Source organism: Juglans microcarpa x Juglans regia, chromosome 5D (assembly GCF_004785595.1).
Source record: "Juglans microcarpa x Juglans regia isolate MS1-56 chromosome 5D, Jm3101_v1.0, whole genome shotgun sequence".
NCBI classification, from domain to species: domain Eukaryota; kingdom Viridiplantae; phylum Streptophyta; class Magnoliopsida; order Fagales; family Juglandaceae; genus Juglans; species Juglans microcarpa x Juglans regia.
In genome coordinates, this window is record NC_054602.1 from 2,132,964 (window position 1) to 2,159,432 (window position 26,469).

At 35.6% G+C, this 26,469-nt stretch overlaps 4 protein-coding genes and 1 long non-coding RNA gene across 10 annotated transcripts; 3 read left to right on the forward strand and 2 right to left on the reverse strand.

Annotated features, from left to right (window-relative positions):
• Positions 1-290: 290 nt before the first annotated feature.
• Positions 291-12,041, reverse strand: LOC121263990 (D-lactate dehydrogenase [cytochrome], mitochondrial). Its single transcript, XM_041167004.1, has 18 exons — positions 11,630-12,041; positions 11,420-11,522; positions 11,150-11,250; positions 10,325-10,373; positions 9,924-10,016; positions 9,287-9,401; positions 8,674-8,734; positions 5,009-5,045; positions 4,846-4,907; positions 4,589-4,685; positions 3,599-3,673; positions 3,422-3,530; positions 2,887-2,996; positions 1,905-1,967; positions 1,696-1,775; positions 1,378-1,508; positions 1,133-1,176; positions 291-655 (listed from the first exon to the last, which is right to left on the reverse strand). The coding sequence occupies exons 1-18, from the start codon at positions 11,878-11,880 to the stop codon at positions 536-538; spliced, it is 1,701 nt and encodes a 566-aa protein (XP_041022938.1). The 5' UTR covers positions 11,881-12,041; the 3' UTR covers positions 291-535.
• Positions 5,388-25,986, forward strand: LOC121263994. The gene is made up of 3 exons (XR_005940432.1): positions 5,388-5,418; positions 14,533-14,535; positions 25,370-25,986. It is a non-coding gene; the product is annotated as an uncharacterized LOC121263994 (long non-coding RNA).
• On the reverse strand, positions 13,277-15,744 carry LOC121263992 (probable E3 ubiquitin-protein ligase BAH1-like). 2 transcript variants are annotated; one of them, XM_041167009.1, is made up of 6 exons: positions 15,239-15,734; positions 14,559-14,803; positions 14,206-14,454; positions 13,975-14,112; positions 13,645-13,703; positions 13,277-13,564 (listed from the first exon to the last, which is right to left on the reverse strand). In XM_041167009.1, the coding sequence occupies exons 1-6, from the start codon at positions 15,393-15,395 to the stop codon at positions 13,459-13,461; spliced, it is 954 nt and encodes a 317-aa protein (XP_041022943.1). In that variant the 5' UTR covers positions 15,396-15,734; the 3' UTR covers positions 13,277-13,458. The 2 variants fall into 2 exon arrangements, with proteins under 2 accessions (XP_041022943.1, XP_041022942.1); XM_041167008.1 differs by having other exon boundaries at positions 13,975-14,454; positions 15,239-15,744.
• On the forward strand, positions 18,340-21,233 carry LOC121263993. Of its 5 annotated transcripts, XR_005940431.1 has the most exons (5): positions 18,340-18,481; positions 18,569-18,633; positions 18,780-19,044; positions 19,248-19,301; positions 20,129-21,233. XR_005940431.1 is itself a non-coding variant. In XM_041167010.1 (2 exons), exons 1-2 carry the CDS (start codon positions 19,232-19,234, stop codon positions 20,557-20,559), a joined length of 501 nt encoding a protein of 166 aa, XP_041022944.1. In that variant the 5' UTR covers positions 18,640-19,231; the 3' UTR covers positions 20,560-21,233. The 5 variants fall into 5 exon arrangements, 1 of the variants encoding a protein (XP_041022944.1); XR_005940429.1 differs by having other exon boundaries at positions 19,248-21,233; XR_005940430.1 differs by lacking the exon at positions 19,248-19,301.
• LOC121263991 (amino acid transporter ANT1) lies at positions 22,084-24,980 on the forward strand. Its single transcript, XM_041167005.1, has 3 exons — positions 22,084-22,353; positions 22,881-23,528; positions 24,494-24,980. Exons 1-3 carry the CDS (start codon positions 22,135-22,137, stop codon positions 24,893-24,895), a joined length of 1,269 nt encoding a protein of 422 aa, XP_041022939.1. The 5' UTR covers positions 22,084-22,134; the 3' UTR covers positions 24,896-24,980.
• Positions 25,987-26,469: the final 483 nt, after the last annotated feature.

The window sequence follows — 26,469 nt, forward strand, 5'->3', positions numbered from 1 at the left end:
GTTTTAGAATATGTAAATTTCACGCATTTTTTTTGAAAAAAAAAAGATAAATTTGGGAATCATATAAAAAAATTATTTTTTTTAATAGTAGACCATACATTTTTTTAAAATGAGAGCACGAAATTTGCACACTCTATAACAGTATACTCATCAAGACTTGTTTACCACTTGAACATTAAGAATTTCTTTTAGCAAATTCGATCTAAACAACTTCTGAACATTCTCAGATCAAGTAGTAAAATCACTAAGAAGAAACAACAAAATAACTATGAGAAACTTATAACAAGGAGTGAAGTAACAACTTTTTAATTTCCCAAGTCAACGCCAAACAGATGTTGCGGGAGGACTGATGTAATTACACTAAAGGTCTGATGTAATTGCCCATCGACCAAGTTTATGAGTCATTATTGCCTGTGGATTACAAAACAGATTCTGCCACTCTGGCAGGTACAATATTTGGAAGGCACAACAGTTCCTAAAGAGGATGTGCACGCATGTGAGAACAGAGGATTGGGCATGCATATATGAGCGAAGATTAGAAACAAACATGGGGAGGAATGAGCTTTCCTGGATTCATAATATTGTTGGGATCTAAAGCAGCCTTTATTCTTTTCATTGTCCTCAGAGCCTCCACTCCAAGCTCTTTCTCAAGATACTGAAAAGGGTAAATGCAGAATAGTAACTACATTGTTTAGAAAATTGACAATGCACTGGAGTCTTTGAATTTGAATCGCCAATAGTAGTAAATTATACATGCTAATGAAAAACATCAACCGAAGTAAGAAGCGTCATAAAAAGTTTTCTCCAGCCATAGTCCTCATATGGGGTAAATTTTCCTTCTGTGATTGAAGACCAATCTTATGTATCCTCAATGCTATAATCCATAAAAAAAATTGGCATAATCTATGCATTCCTTGTATACCTGGCTGCATTAGTTGTCCCACTTGTCCCAGTAAAGAAATAAATAAGCAAAAGTTCCTTTTAATTCCATGCCATTGGCCAGCTAGGGAAGTACCAAAGCATGAAATCAAGCATACCCATCTTTAGATATGTTGTTTCTTGGTGCATTTGATAAGTTGCGTGTTGACGTCCTATGAAATATCCTAAATGTTTAAAGATTCAAATGAGGTACCTTCACTTTCCCTGTACCAACACCATGTTCACCGGTACATGTTCCTGCTTGTTGTCACAAAAAACAATTGTTAGCACCATAACTTGCTTTCAGGTTGCAGAGCCACAATTTTTCGGTTAGAAGTTTTCAGAGGCAGGGAAAGCAGCAGAATAATTGACTCAAGAAAACATCAACTTCTGATAGAGCATGCATGTTAAAATTATAAAAGCAGATGCTCTAAGTTTGTCCCAGAATAGAGTACAGACCTTCCATTGCCAATGCGGTATAGACCATAAATTGGTTAAGTCTCTCTGCCTCCTGCCGGTGTTCATCTATGTTAGGGTCGAACAGAATCACCGTGTGGAAATTTCCATCACCAGCATGAGCAATAACTGTGCTGTTAATAGCAAAAATGATGAGAGGCATGTGCAATGTGAGTATCAGGTCATTTGAACACCCACACTGAAAAAGAAATGCAGAAGACTTCAGCTCAACCTTTATGTCCACAAAAGAATAGTCATTCTATTTTTTTTTTTTTTTTTTTATATAGGTAACAAAAGAATAGCCATTCTGATCAGACATACCAGACCAGTGGTGATGCGTTGAGCTCTTGTTTGGACCTTGATATTAATTCTGCAAGGGATGAGAGAGGAACACATACATCCTGCAAAAATGAAAAGTGATAGATTTTAACTGGCACACACCCCCCCCCCCCCCCAAAAAAAAAAAAAAAACGAAGTGCTTCTTAAGAGTAAGGAAGCAATTGTAACTAAAATCTCCAATAGCAACTGACCGTAATCATTGCCTCAAAATTAGGTTTGAATGCAAAGCAAGCCCAGAGTGCCTCCTTCCTTATCTTCAAGTAGTTAAAACTTTGCATTAGAAAACATAGAGATCAACTTCTTGGATGAAGCCTCTGACCAGAGACCTCATTAAACAAGAAACACAATCGGATCTCTACCGAAAGACTAAAAAAAAGTGCTGCAAATTAAGTGAATAAAAAACCAATACCTACTTACCAAACATGAACATAGAGGCCAGTTCGTGTGTTGATCTGATAAAGATTGGTTACGGAAATTAACCTGGTCTCTGGTATGTTTTGGACTGAGTTGAGATACAAGGATGTGGCTCAAGAACCACATACTGTATATGCATATATAGTCCAAGTTGTACGTGTGTGCGCTCGTGCACGTGCGTGTATCCATGCATCCGTAAAGAGGTACATTTGAATGTACTATCAGTCTATTAAACGAGTCACACGGAGATGAAGTAATTCTAGTTTTCAAGAGCTGCCTAACATTAATAGAACCATGCTTTATAGGATTTGAACCTAAATTGGGTTTTGGAGATCCACATTCTACTTACCTGTATAACTTATGCATGTCATACTATAACTTTATTAGCAAGGTAAGATTATAATTATTCATTGCAGTAAAATAGCTGGGATAGAGGGCACAGTGCATGCTTGAGTCTAAGATCCACGTAATGCATGCCAAATAAATGACATCATACATGAAAAACTATATAATTTGGACATCTATATTAAAATAGTGGAGATGTGCACTGAGCAACGCAAGTTCAAGTGCGGATTTTAAATAGCAGCCACCAAGTCTATTTGCAGATGTAAATTGCCAAACTTGTAGGCTTATTATTTGAATACAAAATAGCTCCACACTAAGTTTTTTACAGTAAAATGGCCTAGTTTTTAAGTCAACATGAAGAAGAAACATAACAAAATGTCAATCAGTACTCAACATCCATTAAGTAATCTCTACCTTCCAAAGTTCCTTTTTAGCATCGGAATCTTCTGCAAAAACAAAATCTGAGCCATTGTGCTCTGCAACGATCTTCTGAACAATTTGTGTTTGCTCGCGTGAATATGCCTCTAAAATACAGTAATTGGGGAATATATCAGGAATCACAAAAGGTACAGAAGAAGGTATGTTAGAGAAAATTTCTATAGGAAATTGTGATGTATTATTCAGAAATATGAAAAAGCAATGATAATGTTACTTAGAAGAGAGGAAGGAAGGGAGGAGGACAATTTAAAGCCTGAGTCATGACGAGCGTATTATCTGTGATCTTACTTTTGATTTCTAACCTAGAATAATTACATCCTATTCAGCACAAACTTCTTTAGTTTAAGCCGACATAAGAGTTAACAATCATAAAATAATGTTGGTTTTGGCCTTATGACAATAAAGGAAGCCTATCAGGTCGGTGCAGTAAGCTCATTGATAAAGTTGCCTTCAATTTGAAATTTCAGAGAGAGAGAGAGAGAGAGAGAAAGTGAATGAGGATCCTGTTTACCTGTGCCAATAAATTCAAACATCAAAGTTGGACTTTCAGGCAAATCTTTTCCATTAGCAATATTGATAGCCCTCACTTGAACCTCATCCAACAGTTCTACCCTTGACACCTAGAGGTGTGAAAAGAATATCCATAAAGGAATTGAAAAGGGGACAAAATATGCAGCTAAAGTCCCACCTGTATACCAGACAGCATCGTGGCAATAGCAACATCTGCTGCATCCTTAACTGAAGGGAAATTACACATTGCAACCTGCAATATTGTTGAGAATTTAATCAACAAAATGCATTTAAGCATTGGACATGAATATGACTCCAACTGAGTGTTAATTAATGATTTCAAGACAAGAAAAGAAAATTTTAATTCTGATATTTGGAAGTGGGTCAAAGAAAGGTGCCAATGTTCACTACAACATATCTTTTCCAAATATTAATAGAAGAAACAATCTTAATTTACACTAGAAATGGCCAAACTGCGATTAACTTCAACCACCTAATAACCACACAGCAGACTTATGATTCCAGAGTTACACATTTCTATCCATTTAGAACACTTCAATCATGGATGCTTGCAATAGCTAGCGAGTATACAATAAGAGCAACAGCAAATATATGCTCATCTTTCAGTGCCAAATTTGTAGAAGCATTGTAGGCAAGAACCACGACATTCAATAGAGAGAAATACAAGCGATCAACTTCTGTCTTGATGAGATTTATGTTGATAACCAAAAGCTTTTCTCTAACACGATCAGATTAGTTAAATTACTTGTATATTCATATGAAGTAACAAGACAGCTCAAATTATCATAAAATGCAAATCTTGCATTTTTAGTGTATCTTTTTCCCAACATGTTATGTATCACTTATCTTTCACCTCGTTGTATGGAATCAGAAACAAGGGAGGATGGCAGTTAAGCTTACAACCCACAAGTCAAGAAGCCTCCACACAAACTGTGTACTTTATAGTGGCAAGGATTACCAATGAGGACTGGATACGTTGAAATGAGAAGTAAGATTCAAATATATTTTTCATTGAGACTGCTTAACAATAAAATTATATGATAAAGTTTTATTATATGATCGATTTAACATCCACTTATCCAAAGACATAAGTCAGCAAACTAGAATTGTCTAAAAAAATCTTTAAAAAAAAAAAGTGTCCAAGTACCACTGAATACTGTGGGATTTTCTGAAGCCGAAGAGTGACTTCTGTTATCACACCCAGAGTTCCTTCACTTCCAATCATCAGGCGGGTCAGATCATACCTACGAGATTCAACGTTGAAAGGTTAATGTCCTGCCTGGTTAAAGATCTCATTTTCATCTCACCAGCTTTCTCATTTATTTTTTAACAGAACAAGTCAGAAACATAACCAGAGAAAAGGAAATCTTCAACAATAGATTTGATAAAGAAAAAAGAACAAACCCTGCAGCACTCTTTCGAGCACGAGATGCCGTCTTGACAATATCTCCATTGGCAAGAACTACCTGGAAGACAAACAGAAAAACAATACAGCATCTGGAAGGTGAATTGGACATCAGAAGAGTTGATTGTTTCGATATCAGTGCAATAAGGTTTACTGACAAACCTTGAGATTTATGACATTATCACGCATGGTTCCATACCTACATGCTAGAAACAGAAAAATTAACTCTAATATAAAATCAAACCATTGAAATTATTTCTAGATTTTTTTTCTACTTATGTGAGTGAGAATTCAACGTACAAAGAGAAGCATCCAGGTTACCATCATAAATTTAAGACTAATATTCAGAAATAATTATGGACCTTGTCAAGAATACTAAATTCAAGGGGGGATGGGGCAAGATCTATTTTTGGCATGACACTTGGTGTGGGGATTCACCTTGTATGGTTGTTTTCCCTAATCTTTTCAGGATTTCTAGAGATAAAGGGGCTGCAGTGGCTGATTCCTATCACTTTTCTAATAATTTGATTTGCTGGACTGTGGAATTTACTAGAGATGTGCAGGATTGGGAAGTATGTGAAGTTTCTGATTTACTAGGAAGATTATATGAGATGAAGCTTGATCAGAACAGGGAGGACAATTTGCTGTGGGTGCATACAGTTAATTCCAGATTTTCAGTGAGTTCTTTTTACAAGGTGTTAACCAGTAATGGGGTAAAAGATTATCCTTGAAAATGTATTTGGAGAGCCAAGGAAGTAAGGTTGCTTTCTTCTGCTGGCTGGCGTCCCTTGAGAAAATATTAACCACAGACAACTTGAGGAAGACAGGTTTTCAGGTGGCTGAATGGTGTTTTATGTGTAAGAAGGATGGTGAATCCATTGATCATCTTTTTCTTCATTGTGAGGTGGCGACATCGTTGTGGAATGAGATTTTTGCAAGGGTTGGCATTTTCTGGGTGATGCCTATGCACGTGGTGGATTTCTTTGCATGCTGGCAAGCTATGGAGGGAAGAAGTAACAACTCTGCAGTGTTGAAGATGATCCCCCTGTGCTTACTTTGGTGTTTATGGTTAGAGAGGACCCTGTGCTTACTTTGGTGTTTATGGTTAGAAAGGAACAAGAGGTGCTTTGATAATTGTGAACGTTCTATAGGGGAACTTAGGAACGTTCTATAGGGGAACTTAGGGAGTTTTTCCTTAGTACTTTAAGCTTTTGGGTGAAGAATCTTGTAAGGAATGGGAATGGTTGTAATGTTTTGCTTTAGTTGTATTCTGTTTTAGCTTGTAAGTAGGTGTTCTCATTTATAATATACATTTTAGGCCATGGAAGCGTGCACTAAGGATAAGAAACAAGATTTTTTCTCCACTGTCCGGGAAGGTCGATGTAGTTTCACAGCGCATCGCTACTTGAATGCTCAAGGATGTTATATGGCAGTGGAGGAGTATGGTGGTGGTGGGAGGAGGAATTTTATTTTCATTCCTGAAGAGAGGGGCAGTGGCTGGAGAAGGATGAGGGAGGTGCTGCGTCATTTTTCCTTCAGCAAGAGAAGGAGTGATGGCTTGGAAGGACAAGGTGCTACAGGACATGACTCTGTCAGGGAGTTGCGTAGTAGACATGTAGGTGGCGTGGTAGAGAGGGAGAACTTGGAGGTGCATAAAGACCTAAGTACATCCTCGGTGGCGAGGCGATCCTATGCAGTAGCTTTAAAGACGGGTCATGCTTCGAGGGTTCAGAGTGTGGGGGGGTCTGCAAATCACGCCTCAAGACCAGCTTGTCGAGATGCACAATTCTTTAAAGGAGATGGAAACCTCACTTGTCGAGTTGAAGGCAGCGATAACTTTCTTGTCTACGAAAATAGACCGACTTTCAACTGGAGGCAACAAGGTGGTAAGAAACAAGATAGGCCCGAATCTTTTAAACTCAAAAAAAGGAAAATGGAAGATCAGGTTCGGCCTCATCCCTATAACCAGATCCAAGAGAGTATGGCAGGTCAAAAGGAAATTTGGGTTATTTGAAGCGGGGTCTACATCGGGTATTGGCGTAGAGACATCAGTAATTGAATGTCATTCGCCTCGTGTAACACAGGATAGACTGATAGTCGATATTAAACCCTTGGTCCCTGAAGAAACTATGGCTCCCTCGTCAGAGTTGAAGGAAAATGGTGCACAACCGAGGTCTAAAGGAGATGTAGGATCCGCTATCACCCCAGAGGTGAAAGGACTTGTTGTCACCCCAGAATCTCCAATGGGGACCCCGATACCATTGGAGAGAACTAATGGAGTTACTGGAGAACCAATGAGTTTGGCGTTGGTACCTTGTGTAGAGGAATGTTTAGAGTCGAGAGTGTAGTTGGATACTGTGTCTGGAGATATTGTGGCTCCCCTGGTCTCTCTTCCTCCAAAAGCGGATTGGATTCTATCTAAAGTTAACGAGATTCAGCAATTCGTGGGAATTTCACATGGAGGATGTGAAGACCAATTTAAAGAACTAATTACTGCGATCAAGGTAAGCCGCGCGCTTGAAACCAAATCAAGTTTCAAGAAAAGCAAAGAGTTACAACGTCTTTTTTTGGCAATCAACTACGACGCTAAAGGTGGTAGCTCAACTAGAGGGAGCTCTAAAGGGAGGGCATTGTGAAGACGGGAATCAAGGTGTTGGGGTTGGTGTTTGGATAGAGTTTTAGTTCTATGGGAAACAAGGGGTTGGGATCGGGTCTGGTGTATTTTTTGTTTTTTTTTATGGGCTTTTTGGGTCATTTTGGGGAAGGTATTTTCTTGTATATATTCAGTATACTTGGTTTCTCCTTTTGATATATACAATATTTTTACTTATTAAAAAAAAAAAAAAAGTTGTATACATTTTGTGTACTTAGGCTGTGCCTATTTACTTGGAATAAAATTTTTCTTATTAATTATCAAAAAAAAAATTATGGACCTGGTTTCTAAATTTGCTTGCTCCTATAGATGTTCTACAGAATATAGTGATGGAAGCAGATGAAAGTTTAGTACATAGATACCCAAGATGGCCATTTCTGACCAATTTTGGGTACACTTTTGGGATTAGACACCACCACTCCTAAAGCATGGGGACTCAGAGCGGAAAGGAACCAGTGTTAACTGGATTGGGAAGTTTTCCAGTCCTACACTACTATACCAGCTAGAAGAAGGTGTTATGCATGATTCTGGGGAATTCAAATTGTAGCCTTAACTAGTTCATTTGGGATATAGTGTACATAGTACATACAGTTGACACTTACTAGGGTAACAATAGATCCACTATCCATAAATCAGCATCTGTGTTGAACAAGGTGCAACAACTCAAGATTTCAATCAGATAGTTACGGAAATGGTTGAAAACAAATTAGAAGTCAAACAACCCGCAGGAACTATGATAATCAATTAAGAAAAAAGGGCACATATTCTTAAAGATCAACCTTGATACAGCACTCCATGTACATATTAATCATATGCAACTCTTACCGCATTTCATTATACTCCTGCAACTTGAGTACTCTCTCAGAGCAGAAAGACTTGGGCATTTATAAATCTGTGACAAAAGAATACTTGCTAGAGAAGCTGGGACTGTGCTCAGTTGCTTTCATGTATTTCTACCACTTAATCATAATATTGTTCAGTAAAGAAGACCATTAGGTTTTGGATAACATTTGAACACAGTCTACGTAGGCCTCTAAATGTCACATCATCAGGTAATCAAGGTCTTGAGTCTTTACTTATGAGAAACAAACTTGCATGTATCAAGATACCAATAAAAAACAGGATATTTCCAGCAAAACCGAAAAATTCAAAGCTGAGAAAACAGGGCAACTACCTTACAGCTAAAGAACCGGAACAACGTGTAGCACACATACCCCCGATGGTAGCACCAGGCCCTGCATTTCAAAAATTTCTTTTATGACAAGGAATCCCGGAGACAGTACAAAAAATTTTTTAGTACTGTAAATCTATATTAAACAATGGGACCTCGCGGCTCGAGCCTAATTTCTAAACCAGATGCATATATAAAATAAATGAAACAGCACAAAACATAGTATGGAGTCAATCTCACCCTAAATTGGCCAAAAATGATAAGGGCAAACTAAAAGCATAGAATTACATTCACAAAATGGGTTGTCTCAGTTTTTTTATGCAAATTTGAAGCAGCAACACCACATGCTTACCCAAATTTCATTATACAAAGTAGCCTCTCTGATTTAGTAGAGCATTGAGAAGCATAAGATTTGTGATGCCATGCTATCAAAAGAAGAGTTTATACTGCAGAGATAAAGTTTCATGTTGATTAACTACGCTCTGAGTTTCATGAAAATTTGCTATTACTCGCCCGGTTCAAAATGTGCATTGGTTCTAAATGGCAATGAACAAGCATAAATAAGTGTATTGGTTCAAAACAAAAGCATTAGTAGAAGAACACATGTTAAACTAACCTGGATCAAGGGGAAAGAACAGGCCATAAGGCTCAAGGTATTCATTAAGCTCCATCCATCCAATCCCAGGCTCAACAACCACATCCATGTCCTCAATATGTAACGCTTTAATGCTCTACCATTTAAACAAATGATTCAATATAAGCATGACGGCCAGTAAGCATAATGCCAAAAATTAATTGTTTTGCAACTAGAAAACATAAATTAAATTCAAGAGAGTGATGAATTTAGACTCGATAGATCAACATCAAAGGAAGTGAAAATAAGATCCAGCTCATGATAAAATGCAGTGTCAGCTCCCCCTAAGTTTGTCTTTTGTTGGGTTACATATATGAATACATAATCTATATACAAAAGGGAAGGGAAGCACTTGCATGCTTGCATCAAAGCCGGCATCGAACCAAATAAAATGGTTGCAACTTTTAACTATGCTGATGTACCCTATATCATTTAATATATGAAGGCCTAAAAATTGCATAATTCTTGAGCAAAGTTGTCAGCCAAAAATTAAGAGTTCTCTATCCAAATATAAGAAATGGCATCAGAAAATTTTAAGTTTCAGTTCTAAAGAAAGTGAGTTTCTGATTTTTACAAATCGGTGCTAACCCTTATACAATACAAAGAGGTCAATACATACCTTCATCAATGTCATGTCGATGCAAACACCTCCGTTTGGAGACAAGGTGTGACCCTCAATTGATGTAGCTCCACCATATGGTACAATGGGGACCTGCTTGTGGATTAAAAGCATACCCACTTTAGTACCTTCTAGAAAAGGTTAGGGTTATTTTTTTATGTACTTGCAATAGCAGGCAAAGCAAACTAGATCATCAATTGTGGATGTCTATTGTAGGTAGTTTGCCATTCTCGCAATTCTTCCAACATGCTTATCTTTAATGGTCATTTAGAATCATCCAAGTGAAAGGGGAATACCACGTATCTCAAAGCAAGAACCACAGTATGAGTGAAGGATAAGCATAAGAGTAGAGCGTTATTGTCAATCCATAGAATTTGTAGGAGAAACACAGTAACTCAGACCTTATGCTTATCACATGATTTGACTATCTTGGAAACTTCTTCCTCGGACCTGAAAATTAGAAGTCAGGTCACATTCTGTCTAGATACCATGAAATCTAATAAGTATTTCATATAATCTCAAGAAATTTCTGCATTCCAAATTTTGAATATCATAAAAGCAGAGTTTTTATGTATCCTCTAAAACTTATAATATTTCCTCGTGTCTTGAATACATAATATGAAACTGCTCGTGACAAATTTCATGCATCTTGTCATATTAAGCTATCACACATATTAAACACCTAAAATTTAAGCAAACATTCATGGTACACAAGCGCACACTTGCAAAAGGTTCATATGGTGACATGATTAGCTTTTCCACAATCAACCTTCTATTCCGTAATCCTTATTATGCAGGCATCATCATAGCTCGGGCTTCACCATTCAACTATAATCTTGCTGCCACACTACATGACTGCTACAATCGTTTACCTAGAAGGGGGTGGGGGAAGAAAATTACCACAAAGTTCACTTTAAGATGGCATTAATGATTAAACTCATCTACTATGCAAGCATCATCATCATTGAGTTTTTGACAGGGCCTGCTAGAGTTTCTAAATAAATACAAACTCAGATAGATACTATTTCTATAAATCTCAAAGAACTTGTACACTGCTACTTCATATAAATTTATGTGAAGTTTAAACAAATCCATACGAAACCAACATTCTTGAAGAAGTGTGAATAAGATAACATATGAAGATAAGGAACAATGAAGGACCCGAAAAGATTATCCGCAAAGATTAATCATCAAACCTCAAGGCCAAATGGCCATATAAGTCTCACCTTGGAAAAACAACCACATCAGGGATATTGACTGCTTTGTGAAAGCTGTTTTGTGGTTTTCCATGGATATACCTCTCATCATAATCCGTAGTAATGTTATCCTGCATAACTAACAGTATCTTTAACCGCCCACAAACAATAAACTAACAATTGTAACAACTGGCATAATAATAATAATAGCAACGACAGCAAGGATGATGATAATGAAGACCGTATTCCTTCCTTCAAAATTTCACAACAATCAAATATAAAGAAGCAGCGATAGAATACTTGACAGATAGCCTTCAGTTCATCAACGAGCTCTTGTGGAAGTTCCTTACGAGAGCCCTTTACCACAAACTCCGTGCTACCTTTTCCCCCAAAGCTGACACCTCTATTAACCAGAAACATTCAAACCCATTTATTGAGCAGCTCCTTGTTTTCCCAACCAATCAAAAATCTTAAAATAACACTTCTTATCAAAAAAGGGAAAAAACACACCTAGCATCGAGATCAGAAGCGTCAGAGAATGAATATTTTGAATGAGACTGAAGGGCAATTGATCCAACTGAGGCTGCAAGGACCGCAGGAAGCAGAGGTAGATATGAGTTTCTTGAGCTATGGGAGTGGAAGATATGCGTGGTGGGTGATCTTGGAGTGTTAAGATTATGGAAATGTGAGCTTCGGAGGTTGGAGTGGAAGAAGCCCTTCGAAGCGGAACGTAGACGAGAAAACCAGGACGAGAAGGTCATCGTTATTTGTCACCGGAACCAGATGAACACACAGAGACGGAGAGAGAGAGACTCCGGCTATAGCCAGTGGCCACTGAATTGGTGGGTATAAGCACTCTTGTTCTTTTTCGCAGTGATGAAACTAGTGGCCAGTGGGCTAATGGATCCGGCGGCCGTTTTCAAATAGTTAAAACTTAAAAATAGAAATGATATTTGGCATTTGAGTAAAAATGTATGTATTGTTTAAAAAAAAAATAATAAATATGGAATTTTATATAAAAATAATAATTTTTTAATAATAAATTTTATTTTTATCTTTTGATTAAAAGAGCACGCAGTAGTTAACCCATAATTATATCTAATATTATTTAAATTTAAAACTTGAATGATAAATTAAAACGGTTCATTTTATAATTTTAATGGAAATTTAAATGATAAGTTGAGATGAAAGTTGAATATTGGATAAAATATTATTTGAATATTATTTTTTAATATTATTATTATTTTAAAATTTAAAAAAATTGAATTATTTATTATATTTTATATAAAAAAAATTATAATAATTAAATAAAATAAATTGAGATTAATGGGAGAATTTTGCATCCAAACTGACCGTGAATATTTACTTTTACGAAAAAGTAGATAAATGTATGGTTTGGATAGTAAAATGAGATGAGATGATTTTAGATGAAAATTAAAAGTTGAATAAAATATTATTAGAATGTTATTTTTTAATATTATTATAATTTCGAGATTTAAAAAAAATATTTATTATATTTTATGTGAAAATTTAAAAAAAAATTATATTATTTATTATATTATAAGATGAGATGAGATAAAATACTTTTACTATTTAAATAAATATAACAGTTATGTGTACGCGTATTTGAAAAAAAATACGCGTACAATTATGTGTACGAATTAAAAAAATACTGAAATTGGCTCAATCTAATCGATTCAGGTCGAATTGAACTTTTTTATGAGCCTTGATTATTCGTTTCTTGTGCCATTTGAACATTTTCACCTTTTATTTTCTGGCATATAAACTCCGATCAATTTGTAAAATAATATTTCTTATAATATTTTTTGCAAACTCAACATTTCTCTTTCTTAAAAAATAAATGGGAAACAACGATAGAGAGAAATTAATATCCACAAAAATCTTGTTTATATGTAATAAGTGAGTACTACTATAGTTACATAGAGATTACATAAAAGTAATCTCACAAATTGATGTGACTTCATATAATTCGTTAAATCTATTTTACAATAAAAATAATTTTACAATCAGACGAAACACATTATGTCACATCATTTTATGAGATTATTTTTGTGTAATTCATCTGTAACTAAGATATTTTCCATAATAAGTTAGGTAACTCTGGATGATAAACACAAAATAACATTTTCAGCAACATTGCAAATTAACTGATGATATGGTCACGGGGGAAAGTAGATGTCTTCCTCGTGAGTTAAAACTAAAAGCATGGACATTGTCACCAAAGATACACCAAGCACCACCAAAATCCCACCACATGCAAATGCTTAGTACTAGGATTGAAAACTTTCAAGTTTTATCATGAGAGAACCACACGATGATCAATACCCAATTAAATACTTGGCCTCTGCATCCCAAAACTCCTTGGATTGTTTCGTCGTCTCGGCACGTTCTGCAGCAAACCTCTCCTTCCAATAGTCTTTACACCTGCAAGAGCTCTTGAGGTCAGAAATGGCGATGTTTTCTCAGGCGAAGAAAGGGGGAATAGGTTATTCATTTCTCTTCACCTTTTTTTCAATAGCATGTCCAGTTCTACCATGTGCACTGCTTTTGCATATACTCCAACCTGATCCAGAAAAGATAAAAAAGATAAATTTACTCTCTCAGAACCCACATCACACAGTTACAACAATAACCATGTAATCTGGAATGTATGTTATTCAACAGGCACTTTGAAACGTTCCTCCTTTCTTGAAGTTTTATGATTAAGAAGAAGCAAGCATATTTAGGAAAGTCAAGAGAAAGTCAAGCTTATTATTAGGTTTCTCTAGTTGCAGAAACAGGCGTTTGGACATCAAATAATACTTCCCCATTTTCTTCTTATGCTAAATACAAACCTGTCTGCAAATTGGGCACTTCGACTCCGGATTTGCAGTTTTAAGGCCTTGGAAGATCAACACAGAAGCAGATGAGCAAGCACATGACTTGCAAAAAAGATGGCCGCAACTCAATGCGTATGAATTAAAAACAACATCCTGTGAGGGCATAATTAAATACACATATATAAGAGAATGCGGGCAAAAGCAAAAGATATTTCCCCAGAATGCAATTGAAAAGAAGGTTCTTACCAAGCAAACAGCGCAAGTCAGATCATATTCTAGCTTTATAGAATGCGGAAGTCTCAATTTCATTACAGGTGGGGTTGCATCAAAATCACAAGAAAACTGGCTAGAAAACTCATTAAACTCTCCTTTTTTTTCTCCGTTGAAACTCAAATAAAAAGCAGCCAATTCTATGAGCAAAGGAGATTGCAAAAGCTCAATGTGTTCCGCCCGCAATTTGGATTTGAAATTCCTCCCATTTTCTGAGCAATGAACCTTAAAGGGAAGGCGCAAAACAACGGAAATTATTGTTTGATGCAAAGGAAAATCAACCAAAACAGCGAGGATAGTGAGCAGGTACAAACTTATCCGATGCATACTTTATCATACTTCTTAAGGATTTTTCTGATTGCAATCGCATTCATTGTAACATATTCAACCAGCATCCGTCCTTCTAGTACCATTGCCTGTTGATCATTCTTGAAATAACGACGCAAACGCAATAAATATCCCTGCATTCCGGAGGCAACATGAAGATCAAGGAGATGCCTCACTCTTGAACTAAAGCATCCATTTATTTCCGAAGCTTCCTTCGTCAGCTCAGAAAAGAACTTCTGATCACACACTACAGATCATCAACGCACAAAGCTTCATAAGAGGGACTATCGGCTACAAGCTAAAAGAATACAAAAATGCAATTCCCAGTATGTCAAAGAAACAAGAAAAATGATTATGTTTGACAAATCCACGCGCACGTTTACAAATTAAAAAAGAAAAATTATGAAAAAAAAACCAAGTTAGCAGCTTTTCAAATAGTTTGAATGCTCTGTAAGAGAGAGAAACCCATGATTCATGTAATCAAACTTAGCACAAAGATCGAAGATTAATTATTCTCGTTTGCTTTACTAATCATCAATTTTCACTGTAATTTCCCTAGATTTGTTTTTCATCAATTCACAAATTCAACAATGTCAATCATTAGAGGATAAACTATTATCAACGACAATAAACACCAGCCCGAGAAACGAAAACTAAAGTCACGATCGAGGGCAAGATTCACATTGACATTCCGATTTGCAGGAATCACCCAATGGTTTGCAACTCCGACAGGTCTTTAGAACTTTCTTGAGGCTCTTATATTCGACATGAGAACATTTTTCCAAGAACCACTCCTGGTCACCGTGCAGGTACTCCGTGAAAGTCTCCCCGAATTTCATCTTCTCAACAAGCCAGTAAATTCTCACACCCAAAAATATTTTGATTCGGGTTCTTGTATACCTTGGGCTTAATCTTCTGTTTGGAGGACACCGGATGAAAAAGAGAATTTGCAGAGAGAGAGAGAGAGAGAGATTTGGATCAGTTATTGGTTATTTAAAGAAAAACAAAAATCAAGTTCGTGGTTGTGATCGGGAGTATTGCTGCTAATTGAAGAGAATAAAATGGTGCGCGTTTCCAGACTCGTTCGGTGGCAAAGGTTCCAAGCGCGTAATAAGAATTAAGATCACACAGAAGGATTACAGTACTTTTGCAGTTCGCGGAAAGCCCGCGTGTTACGTAGGCAAGCTTGCTTGCTTCCTTCCGTTTTTGGTTTGTTTTTCATTAACGCTGACGCAGTCTGTTAGAGGAAAGAGTTATTGCTTTTGCTGTGCATGCTACGCACGTGTAATTGTGTTCCTTTCCACTTCAGGCAATCGTCGGGTTTGCTTTTTCTCTCTCTCAATATTTAGGCTCCGTTTGGGTGTAAAATTTCCATTTCAATTTATCATTATAATTTTTTTAAATTTTAATATAAAATATAATAAATAATTTAATTTTTTAAAAATTTTAAAATAATAATAATATTAAAAAATAATATTCTAATAATATTTTATCATTTCAACTTAACAAACTCAACTCATTTTAACATCTAAATACATCTTAATAGACAGTACTAGTAACCGCTGGCATACGCTAGTCTATTTTTTTAAAATAATTTTTTAATATCTTTAATCCTTAAAAACTTAAAAAAAATATACAATTTTATTAATAATCACTACTTTAATTATTAAGTAAAAAATAAAATTAAAATAATTAAACAGTAATTTTGAAGGTCTTCACTAGCATTTTTCATATTTAATACTAACGTCACGTACTCTTCCTCTAAAAAAAAAAAAGATTTTGCTGTTAGCACTCCATTTATCTGATTGATAAAAATATTTATTTTAAATTAAAAAAGTGACAAAGGCCATCACATTAGTAGAGTGCATAAAAAATATATAAAAGTGACTGTAGATAGAGTTTTTGAAAAAAAAATCAAAGTCTTAAAAAATAGAGAAATTATATTATGAGTGTACACACACAATCTCTTTAAAAAAGTGAATAAATATGAAACTTACATACAAAAAATTAATTTTTTAATAATATACCTCACTTTTTTTCAAAATAATTATGCAGCACTTGCACATTTTACAACTGTATATAACATTAATCTAAAAAATAATCTTTTGGCCATGAGTTTTTTACATTTATTCACATTTTTTTTTTATAAACAAGATACATTTTAAAACGGTAAATCATTCTTATATTTAATTTATTATCTAATAACAATTTTAATTTTTTTTTATATTTAAATTCTCTTCAATGATCATTTGGGCCATCAGTAAATTCTAACTATTTGTTCTTTATTTTAATAACCATTTGGCTGGCAGATTGATTTGAACAAATCCATAATGTATTACATATTACAATCAATTAAGTAATAACTATGTAAATGAGATGAGATATTTTATTAAAAGTATAATAAAATAATGTTATAATATAAATTTTTAATACTATTTTTGTTTTGAGATTTAAAAAAATTGAATTGTTTATTATATTTTGTGTGAGAATTTAGAAAAGTTGTAATGATTATATGAGATGAGACGAAATAATTTAATTTTGTGCAACCAAACCAGTCCTAAATATTTACCTTATTTTCTCATCTTCTTTTTCATTAAAGGAGAAAATACCAATTTAGCCAAAATTAATTGCTAAAATATAGTTCTTTTTAAAGAAATGATTTGGCCACAAAAGAAATTCATAAAAATAAATTCAATAAGGCTTTTTATGATATGTCAGATTGTAAAGTCATGTAAAATAAATCTAATGTATTACATTAAATTGGAATTTACTTTTGATTTTTTTTTTATAACTATAGTACTTCTTTTCTTTTTAATATGAAGAGAATATGATAAAGCCAATTTATGTCTTGTAGTTTTTTATTGGTATTTTTTCCATTTTTCTATTATCTTTTCACCAAGGAATTGTTTCATCTTTACAAAAATAAAAGTTATCCAACAAGGAAACAAACCAACCTATGCTGCAGATATGTTTAAGAAGGAAGGATAACTATAAAAAAAAAAAGAAGGTATGAAATATTAATTATGCACGTCTTGGAGTGGAAGAATATAAATAGGATAACTTTATTTCCCAAAGTATAATTTTCCACGACGAGTTTATTTTATAAAATGGCAAGGTTAATTATAAAGGGACTAAAAAAACTAATAATTTTATTTTAAATGAATTCGAAATAGAGATTTTTTTTAATATAATATAATTAATTAAATTAGTTTTATTAATTAAATTAGTTTTTCATGGATCAGATATTTTGAGTTGATAATGAACATCTGATTTCACCTTCAATTTTCTGTTAAATTTTGTATTTATCTGAGAATTGATATTTATAGTTCTATAATGTATAAGTCTCGTGCACTACATTTAAAAAAAGTGAATAAATATGTAACACATATAAAAATTATTTTTGTAATAAAAAACTTATTTTTTTTCAAAAAAAATATACGGAATTTGCGCAATTGAATATAGTATTACTCATTTGAGTCATTTCATATCCCCAACTTTTTAAATTAAGGCTTCGTTTGGTTACCAAACTCACCTCAACTCATCTCAACTCATCATTACAATTTTTTCAAATCCCAATACAAAATATAATAAACAATTCAACTTTTTCAAATTTTAAAATAATAATAATATTAAAAAATAATATTCTAATAATATTTTATCATCACAACTTAACTCAACTGAACTCACTTCAACATCCACACACACCCTAAAATTCGTCAATTCCAATCGAGACATCCCTTCACCGTCGTTCTATCTTCGCCGTTAAAAACTCTTCATGGGCCGGCCGAAAGAACAAAAATACAATTATACATCAACAGTGCAACACGCGATGATGACAGACCACTCATAGTTTCGTAAAATTCAACCCGAAAACAAACTTCAGAACCGGACTTGGCTCTGCCTCCGGCGCTTGAGCTCATCAAGGGTATGCCCAAAACGGCATTGAGTTTCATTTTGGTTTTCCTAATCACTTCCATTATCTCGATCTAATCCTCCGGTTTTCGTTCCTTAGGGCTTTGGGTGCTCTCAGTCAAGCGCTTTGACTATTTACGATTAGCCTGCCCCAGCTCCCTACTGGTAATTTTCTCAAGTCTCTCTTACGTTCCATGATTTTCTTATCATGCCCTTCACATCGCAATAAAACGTGCTTTTGTTCACTCTATTCGTAGTTTCACTGGTTATGCAATTCAAGTGACTGAGAGAATCCGTCTCTGTGTTTGCAGAGTTAGTAATCACTTGGGGGTTTCAGGTTTGACAGTTTTTTTTTAATCCAACATTAACAGTTAAGAACTTAAGACAACTTGTGGCCTCATTTAAGTCAAACTAATTCTTAAGAGTTTTGTAGTTGACCTCATAAGGGAAGAAATACGCTTGCTCATATTAATTTAACTGTGACTTTGTAAGCCAATAAATGATCTTGCTCGTGTAATTTTAACGTTTGACCAAGAACCTCTGAAGGGAAAAGGGACCACACTTGTAAATGAGAAGGTAAACGAGGATACATATACGAATGCTTGAAAATTATTGCTCTTCAGTGGAGTTAGTTGTTGAACCATTTTGTCTACAGAAGTCGAAAATAATTTTCACATTGAGAAAACCAAGGGATATTTGTAGTCATGTCTTTCAGACTCTTGTTTGTTGAATTGACTTCGGTTGAATAATTAACCATGTAAAGATGCTTTTGATGGCAGATATTTTGGAGTATCATATCTTTGGCATGCAACTATATGCTAGAAATACAGAAGGTTTTCTTTTGATCATTGTGCCAATTCTTCAGTTATAATTTAGCATCACAAATGACGGAAAACCTCATATAATCATTGGTCAGTTTTTTTCCCGACTGGTGCGAGATTAGTATTTATGTGGAAAAAGTCTAGAGCTCGGTATTTCTCCTGAAAGTGGGAAACTCGTTTGTTTTTATTTTCAATTAAATTTTGTCAATTATCCTGTGGTCTCAGTCACTTACTGTGATAGAGTGGAAGAAGGGAGTAGATTCTTAAATAGGAGCAGTATAAGGTTGATAGGTTTGCCATCACAAATGGTACACAACCTCTTTCTTGTCTCGTGACCTTGGTTTTCTTGTTAAAAAATCAATGGTGCAGTGAGATTCATTAAGTTGAAGTTTTTACTTCTACAAATGAGCGTTGTAACAGTTCTTCTTATGTTCAATTGAACTTCATTTTATCTGTGCCTTATGATCAAGTAGATGGAGTGGACTGCTCAATTTGTTCCCATATCAAAACAAGAGATTTGGAAAGGATCTTGTTTCCTTCATATTCCACAGTACTTGCATGTATGTGAATTGTTTTGTTTTGCTCAAAATAATTATTGTGTAATCCACTTGTTGCTGTGTCAGAGTTGTGTGCATAGTCTCTATCCTTAGCTCCTAACTGGGTGTTCTCGCGTATATGTCCTGTGTATTTGGGCTATGTCTATATTAATAAAAGTCTGTTTTACTTGTCAAAAAGATATCGTGTGCTCTATTTCATTAATGCATTACTGATTTCGTTGGTTGTCATCAAATCAATACATGGGATATTGAGTGTATTGCATGATTTATAATAACAAGCAGATTGTCTTCTGATGGTGAGAACAAAGCAACACCTTGTGGCAACCCCTAGAAATAAGAATATCACTCCACGTGGCTACATTGACTCATCAAAATCTGACAATGATCTGGATTTGCAAGGAGAAGGTGGTTGGGTGATTGTGAAAAAGCAGAGGGTCACCATTTTGGTGCCTCCTCTTCCTGCTGCAAAAAAGTTGATAACTCAAACGCCAGGACCAAGCCAGCCACAAGCCATACCGAGAAAGACAATGAGTAACCAAATACAAGCTCCAATTGATATATGTCCCAGAATATTGTCAGCTGATGAGCGAGAGAAGTCCATACCATTGGTTCCAAGAAAGGGTATTCAAATTACAAGAAAAGCTCCTGCTCAAGATTTGTCGACATTAGCCAAGCCACTAAGGGTAGATTCAAGAATGGAAGCAGGGGCTTGAGCAGGGTAGATCAAGTTGGCACCTCAAAAACTGATAAAAGATTTGGGGTATCTGATACCTCAAAAGCTATCAAGCGGCCTAGACTATTACATTGCCCAAGTGGCTTCTTCGATGGCAGAATGCTGGTGAGTCAAAGGCTGAGGGCATCAAATCTTGAGAGGAATCTTCAAAAGGCTGGGGGCTTGAGTAGGTGGCTAGCATCGCTCGGACTGAGTCAGTTTGTGAGGATTTTTCAAAGGAAGAGTGTTAATAAATTTCAGTTGGTGAATTTAACCATGAAGAAGCTCAAAGATATGGGTGCAAATGCAGTGGGGCCTAGGAGGAAACTGATACATGCTATTGACTGTGTTTGCCAGCCCTACTATTTTGAGGCCATCTAAAATGTCTCTGGGATCTTGAAGCAATTGGAAAATAGGAAGAAAGACGCTATTCAAACGCAGCATCCTAATTGTCTTAGTCGAAGACATGTCTGAACAGTTGGATATTTTATGACATCTGGTTAGGAGAGAGAGAACAGAAAACATACTTTGCTGCAAGTAGAAGAGGCGGTAACATTTTGAACATGAAAATTGCTTGCCTTGTGTATTTTATGCACATCTTTGCAAATTACTAGAGTTTGTTACACAGCAGCTGTTTCTCTTGTTCTAATCTTTCTAATCCCAGTTTATTAAATCGTGTTTGTAAACCTCTGTCTCTCTCTCTCTCTCTGTGTTACCAGCGAAACAAATACTGAAGTCCATCATTCCTAAAGATTCCATTCGAATCCTCCCTAGTCCCTACCTCTTGAAGGATATGGCTCCTGAAAACAGATCCTTATTTCATTTGGGTTATCTGCAGAAAATAAATCATCAAATGAATCAAGATAAGACGCCTTCAATTGTCATAGAACTACAAACTTGAACTCCATAGAAACAATACCGATCTATGCATATCTCCTAGGAGTGGTAAAAAGATGCTTTCCCAACCTTCGGCTTAAGTGGAAACTTCGAGTTTGGTCACGTCGGATTGTTTTGAGATCCAATCCAAATTCATATTTTTAATATAAAGTTAGCAGTGGAACCCAAACTTTAATGAATTCTGAAGCACATGTTGGTTTTTTCAACAATAACACTCTAATTTGTTTAGTATTTACCATTACAATACTCTGATTATGATTCCTTACATCATCGCATGTAGCCTGTGATCATCATTGATACTCTTGAGTCTGACAATAACCCATCTCCATTTAATATGACTAAAAATATAATGGATTTTAATATGACTAAAAATATAATGGATTACTACATTCTTATCCTGACACTGACACTACCATGTAATTGGAAATTTGGAACTTATTTTGTTACGCCTACTTCCAATTTTACAGTCGTCAACTCCAGAATAGAACAGCCTAGCGTTTGGTGACGTGGCGTGAGTAGGTGGGTTGATAATCGAACACAGCTCTCTCAGACGGTGGATCAAATCCCAAAAAATCCAAACTAGGTTCAATACTATCCATTGGTCTAAATTTCTTACCCAAGTTATAAAGCTATAGGGCACGGGTTCAGCGTGGAAAACTCACTGGGTTGAGCTTCCACGATGGAGCAACAAAGAAAACGTGCTTCAGTTCCTTTGCTTGAATCTACTTCTTCGATAGGAACAGCTTCAACGGCTCAAACAGTAGGAAACATAATAGTCTCCGTTGTTGGGACGGGTGTGTTGGGGCTTCCTTTCGCTTTCAGAAGTGCCGGTTGGCTTGCCGGTTCGATTGTCGTTCTCCTGGCTGGGCTCTCCAGCTGCTACTGCATGCTCCTCCTTGTAAGTTCATGATCGGCTTTTTCTTTCTTCGTTTTTGTTCGTCCCCAGATGTAGATTTGGAGTACAGGCTTTAGTAGAACTCAGAGTCATGCTCTTTCGGGCAGGGACGGAACCACAAAATCTAGTTTGGGGGCTAAGTTAAGAAAAAATAATTTTGGGGGGTTAAATACTAATTTTTATATAGTCTACTTTATAAAAACACCTTCTAAAACTTAATTTTCATCTAATTTTAAAAATTTTGGCCCCCAAGCCTTAAGGTAGTTCCTCCCCTGTTTCGGGATATCCGCGGAAAATAGTTCTTTGTATTTTTTTTCAAATTCCAGGACCCTTATATCTAGATAACTGGATGGGTGATACCTTATGTAGAATTTGGTCGTTTATCTTTGATATTTTTACGTACCCCTCAAATGATTTCGATGAATATTTAGGTACAAGGCTGTCATGAAGAAGTCAGCACCCGTACTTACCTCAGCATTTTTTTGGGACTTTCCTGTTCCAATATTTAAATTAATTCTCTGGGTCAACAGGTTCAATGCAGGCGAAAGTTGGCATCAGAAGAAGAATCAATAGAGATGAAAGCCTACGGCGACTTGGGTTATAAATGCATGGGAAGAACCGGCGGTTATCTAACAGAATTTCTTATTTTGATTACCCAAGTTGGAGGTTCAGTGGCATATCTAGTATTTATAGGACAAAACCTTTCATCGATATTCAAAGGCCAAGGTCTCACCTTGGGGTCTTCCATATTTTTGTTGGTACCAATTGAAGTTGGCTTGTCATGGATAGGCAGTCTCTCAGCTCTAGCACCTTTTAGTATCTTTGCCGATTGTTGTAATGTGTTAGCTATGGCAATTGTGGTGAAGGATGACATACAACAACTTGTAGGAAGTGAATTTTCGTTTAGGGATAGGGCGGCAATCACATCCAACATAGGAGGACTATCGTACGCAGGAGGGATGGCGGTGTTCTGCTTTGGCGGGTTTGGTATGACACTCGCATTGGAATCCTCAATGAAAGACAAATCCACATTCCCAAAATTGCTGGCCAAGACTTTCACGGGAATAACCCTCATGTACGTTTTGTTTGGATTCTCTGGTTACATGGCCTATGGTGATCAAACAAAAGATATCGTGATTCTTAATCTGCCCCATGATTGGTGGGCAGTAGCAGTTCAGGTAATGTGTTCCAATCTCTTGTGCATAATTGTAGATGTAAGACCTAAATGTGTGCTTTTTAATTTTATTGACATAAGATAATGTTTATTACTGATTTTGAGCATTATAGATGACAGTACTCTTAATGTGGCCCGTAATTGCTGATATTGTGATTTTCACTTATCCAACATCTACGTTGTACTTGTTTAATTACTACTGGTGGTGGGGGTGAAGAAGTGGAGGAGTATGAACTTAGGGCTAACTTGAACGATCCAATTTCCTTCACCTTTTGGTCTTAGGAATAAATACAAGAATACATGCATGATGTACATAGACTGTACGCTTTTGAACCGTGATTTTTATTCATTGGGGGTAACATGGAATATCTTGTCATTTGGATATAATTGCTATATGCATGAGTATATAGAATTGTTGTAATCATATAAAATTGCTGGATACATGGTACACTCAGAAAGATACAGCCACATAATATTTCAAGACATATATAGATATGCGTGCATGTCTATACTGATACAAACAAATCTGTATCGCTATCTATGTATGTGGGATCAAACTTTGTTTGATGAAAATCAAATAGCTTTTCAGATTTAATTATAGGTAAAAACGAAATAAAATCAACCCCCATTCATGTCCTAGCATCACTTTCCCCTATGTACTTATTATCTTCGAATATATGTCACTGTAAACCATGTTCTAAATTACACGAGACAATAAAAAATTAAAGAAATAAAAACAAAAGCAAAGTGATGACATAGTGATCTTTGGCACCTTTCACTAGGTTGATTGTCTCGTTCCCATTGAAAATTAAGTAGGTGTTAGGGTCGGATTTGCTGGGTCATGACTTTGCCTTCAGCGAGCATCTCGCGTTGATTGACCTTTTAAGCACAATATGTCATGTCCCTCTGTATCATTAAGTTAAAAGCAGTCATTTGCAGCTTAAATAATTTTGCAGTGTCTACCAACAGGTTGGCCTGTGCTTGGGGCTAATCTTCACGTTCCCAATCATGATACACCCAATAAGAGAGATTGTGGAAGGAAATTTAGACAAAAGCAAATGGTTTCAGAAGCTCCTCTGCAACAGTGATTATTCAACCAGAATAAGGAAGTTTGCAATGTATATGAGTCGTGCAATCTTGGTGATCAGCTTGGCGTTCTTGGCCTCGTACGTGCCCGGGTTTGGTATTTTTGCCTCACTTGTGGGAAGTACTCTATGTGCACTGATCTCATTTGTTTTGCCAGCCACATTTCACCTGATATTATTTGGTGGTTCTCTCCATTTCTGGCAAAGAGCCTTGGATTTTTTCATTTTGTCATGTGGATTGCTTTTTGCTGCTTATGGTACTTACAACACTGTAGTTGGGATTTGAACTTTGAAGGGTATTTGGACCCATATGTATGAGACTGGATGGTGGCCCTGATTTTGAAACAGAATAATAAAAATCTTCATATAAAGGAGATTCATCGTACATGTATAGCCTTAAGTGCAAGTATATAAAGGCGACCTATAAATTCTTTTTATATGAGATACTAGTTATTAATTATGACACACCTTCCACGCTACTGATGTATCATAATCTGATTTATAAGTAAATTTTAAATTAAATTATTTTACAAATCAAATTTTGCTAACGATCATTAACGGTTTAGAGGCTTTCCCTTTACACTGGCTTTCCTTATATAATTTTTCTAATTATTGTTGTATATTTCAACCTTGTTTGTATGTTATTCTTGCATTATGCATCTTGGCCACATCTTATACACACTAACACTCTTCATGTCTTTATTTGGTAAAGGTATAATAAAATCAAGGTGCCAACCCGAGGTGGGAATTTGACAACGAGCCAAGTTAAGAGAAGCGTAAGACGACCCATTAACAAGACGCCATGTATCAATCAGTTTAGCTAATCACTCGATAATCTGAAGATACCATAGAACACTGGTATTGGACTTTCAAAATCTCTTTTGAACCCTGCCGTCCTCTGATCATTTTCCCCTGAAAAAAGGCATCTTAAAATGATTGCATTATTGGATATGATGCATCTTTTTCAACTGATAGACATATGGATGCTTGAGAGCTAATGCTCTTCCCACTCAGTCACTCGCCTCGGCATGAAAGATCTACTCTGCTTTAACGCATTTAGCGTAGATTACAAAGTGAAAGTGAAAGTGAAAGGGGAAAGGGGACACTGATTCTCATTCCTTTTTTCACAGAAAACAGATGAATAAAGACCCAGAAAAAGGCAAAAGATTTCATGTCTCTTTCAGTCTCTCGGACAAAACCGAGACAATTCCTTTTTTGTGTGGATTTATAGCCACAGAATGTGTTATTCATAGTATCTGTTAAAGATGTTACTGAAAGCAAAGTGATGATGTGGGGGAGGGGCAGCACTTGCTGGAAAAGACGTGAATGCTTCTTAAAAAAATAGAAATAAAAAAAGACAAAATAAATAGGAAATTCCGTTCCACCGCCTACTCACATCGGTTCTTTTCTGTTTGGCGAGATACGCTTGTACCAGTTTAATTAGATTAATAATGTCATTTATCGAGAGAGTAATTATATTTTTGTTTCGAGAGAAATGTGCATGTGTTTTTTTTTTTTTTTAATTCATTGGAGCCACTACAAACTGAAGCTCAGCCCATTGAATCAAGAAAATAACGAAAATCATCGATTAAAGTAAACAATTTTAACGTAACCCGGATTTTTATTTAAAATTATTCTATTTTCAAGTTGGTGTGTAGAACATATTATTTATGTTACATAAGTATTGTGTATTGCAGAGATTTTAGAATAACAGTGCTTTTTTACTTGACTCCAAATTTTGTTGGCGAAGCTATTAGCAACAATTATTTTTCGAGTTATTTATGAATCGGTTTGATTTAATAATAAAAAATAATTTGTTAAAATAAGAAAATAACATTCTTAAACCTTAATATATGTATA